Source organism: Lipotes vexillifer, unplaced genomic scaffold (genome assembly GCF_000442215.2).
Source record: "Lipotes vexillifer unplaced genomic scaffold, Lipotes_vexillifer_v1.1 scaffold532, whole genome shotgun sequence".
Lineage (NCBI taxonomy): Eukaryota > Metazoa > Chordata > Mammalia > Artiodactyla > Lipotidae > Lipotes > Lipotes vexillifer.
In genome coordinates, this window is record NW_006798027.1 from 536,095 (window position 1) to 537,854 (window position 1,760).

The following is a 1,760-nucleotide window of genomic DNA, read 5'->3' on the forward strand; positions in this document are numbered from 1 at the left end:
GGGACTTGCCACTGGCCTTGTTCATTGCACCAGCTTTCTTAGGCATCTCGGTGCCCACAGGGAGCCGGGCAGCAGCCCGAGCACCAGGTCCTGTACCCAGCTGCCTCAGCCCACAGCCGAGCCGCAGCATCCGCGCCAAGGAGGCGACAGGGAAGGCGGCCCGTCCCCGGAAGAGCCCTCTGCGCCTGCGCACGCAGCGGGCGGGAGCGGCTTCTCTGGCCTGCGCCTCTGCTCTGGCACGAGGGCGACACCTACCGGCTGGAGGAAGCAAGACCCCTCGTTTTTCCCGGACCTGCGCGGGACCCTCGCCACCTAAAAAAGCGGCTCAGGAGACCGAGAGATGGGGAGCTGGGCTCTGGTCGAGTCGTGACCACCCCCCAACCCCCTCTGGTCTTGTTTCCTCATGGGGAGAAAGGATTGGAGTGAGCGGCAAAGAGCGCACAGGGCCAGGTGTCTTCTCGATGCTGCAGTCAACCAGCAAGTCAGAGCCCCACGCTGCTTCCTATGGCCCTTAAGTGGATGTAGAGTATCCTGATGCTTTAGCCTTTGCGTACCTTCCGTGTACTGATGGAGCATCTACCTTGTGCCAGGCGCTGAGGATGACACAATGTAAAAGGAGAGGAAATATATTGTGATGTGCGAAGTGGCAAAAGATGAAACTGAAGAAGGCGGAGGCAAGATCAGAGTCACTGAAGGGTTTGAAGCAAAGGATTGGTAGAGTCACATTTGTTGAGATTAGAAAGATCACTGGCTGCAATGTGGCCAATAAAGGAATAGAGGTAGGGAGACCTCCCTCTTAAATGGAAGATGGTGGCCTGAACCAGAGTAGTAGCAGTGGGAATGGAGAACTGAGAGCTGATCATTTCAAGCATACTCAAGAACTAGAATGATCGGAGCTTGGGGAATGACTGGATGTGGGAATGAGAGTGAAGAGTCAGGGAAGATGCCCAGGTTTGGGGCCCGAGGAGCAAGTTTGGGAGTCTGAGGTGAGTTGTTCAGTCCGGGACATAATGAGTTTGAGATAGCTGTGGGACACTAAGTAGAAATATTAAGGCAGTAACTGAATGTCTGTAACTGAAGCTTGAGAGATCTGGACTGATGATGGATTCTGGAGCCCTCTGAAAATAGATGGTAATTGAAGCCATGAATGTGGATGAGATAAAGACTCAGAGAGTGTGCAGAGCATGAGGACCCAGGACAGAACCCTAAGAAAATGTAAAGAAGAGAAGGCACCAAATGACATTGGCCAGATGTAGGAGTACGTAGCAGCCAAGAAAGGGTACTTCAAGAGGGAGTAGTCAACAGGGAGTAGTGCCACAGAGAAGGCATGTAAAACAGAAATGAGCGGTGTTAGCAACCTAGGTGCTAGCAGTTTCAGTGCAGAAGAGGAAAGAGATAATGTGTGTAGAAAATAATTCGATTTCACTGTGAAGGAGTAACTGGTATTGGAGGAGCACATGATGTTAAGACGTCTTTTCTTTTTTAAACTGGATGAGAATTAACCACATTTGGATATTCATAGGAATAAGCCAAGAGAGGAGACCTTACAACAGAGGGAGGTGGTGGGGTTCTGAGCACAGGTGGAGACTGACCTGTCTACAAGAAGCCTTACTCAGACACCCCTTCCTTCACAAGAGAAGGAAAAGTTTATGTGCACATGTAGCTGTGTGTATAGGTTTGATGCGAGGAGCTGGAGTTCTTTCATTGGCTGAAGGAGAGGAGGTGTTGAAGATGTGAGAGTGGAACAGATTTAAATACTC

The 1,760-nt window shown here is 50.9% G+C and overlaps 1 protein-coding gene across 1 annotated transcript in view; it reads right to left on the reverse strand.

The window, feature by feature from the left end:
• The window catches only part of CUNH15orf40 (chromosome unknown C15orf40 homolog), a 5,834-nt gene extending 5,704 nt beyond the window's left edge, over positions 1–130 (reverse strand). The window contains exon 1 of the mRNA XM_007470059.1: positions 17–130. Coding sequence (XP_007470121.1) covers positions 17–130 — 114 coding nt within the window. The remainder of the gene's footprint in view (positions 1–16) is intronic.
• Between the last annotated feature and the right edge of the window lie 1,630 nt (positions 131–1,760).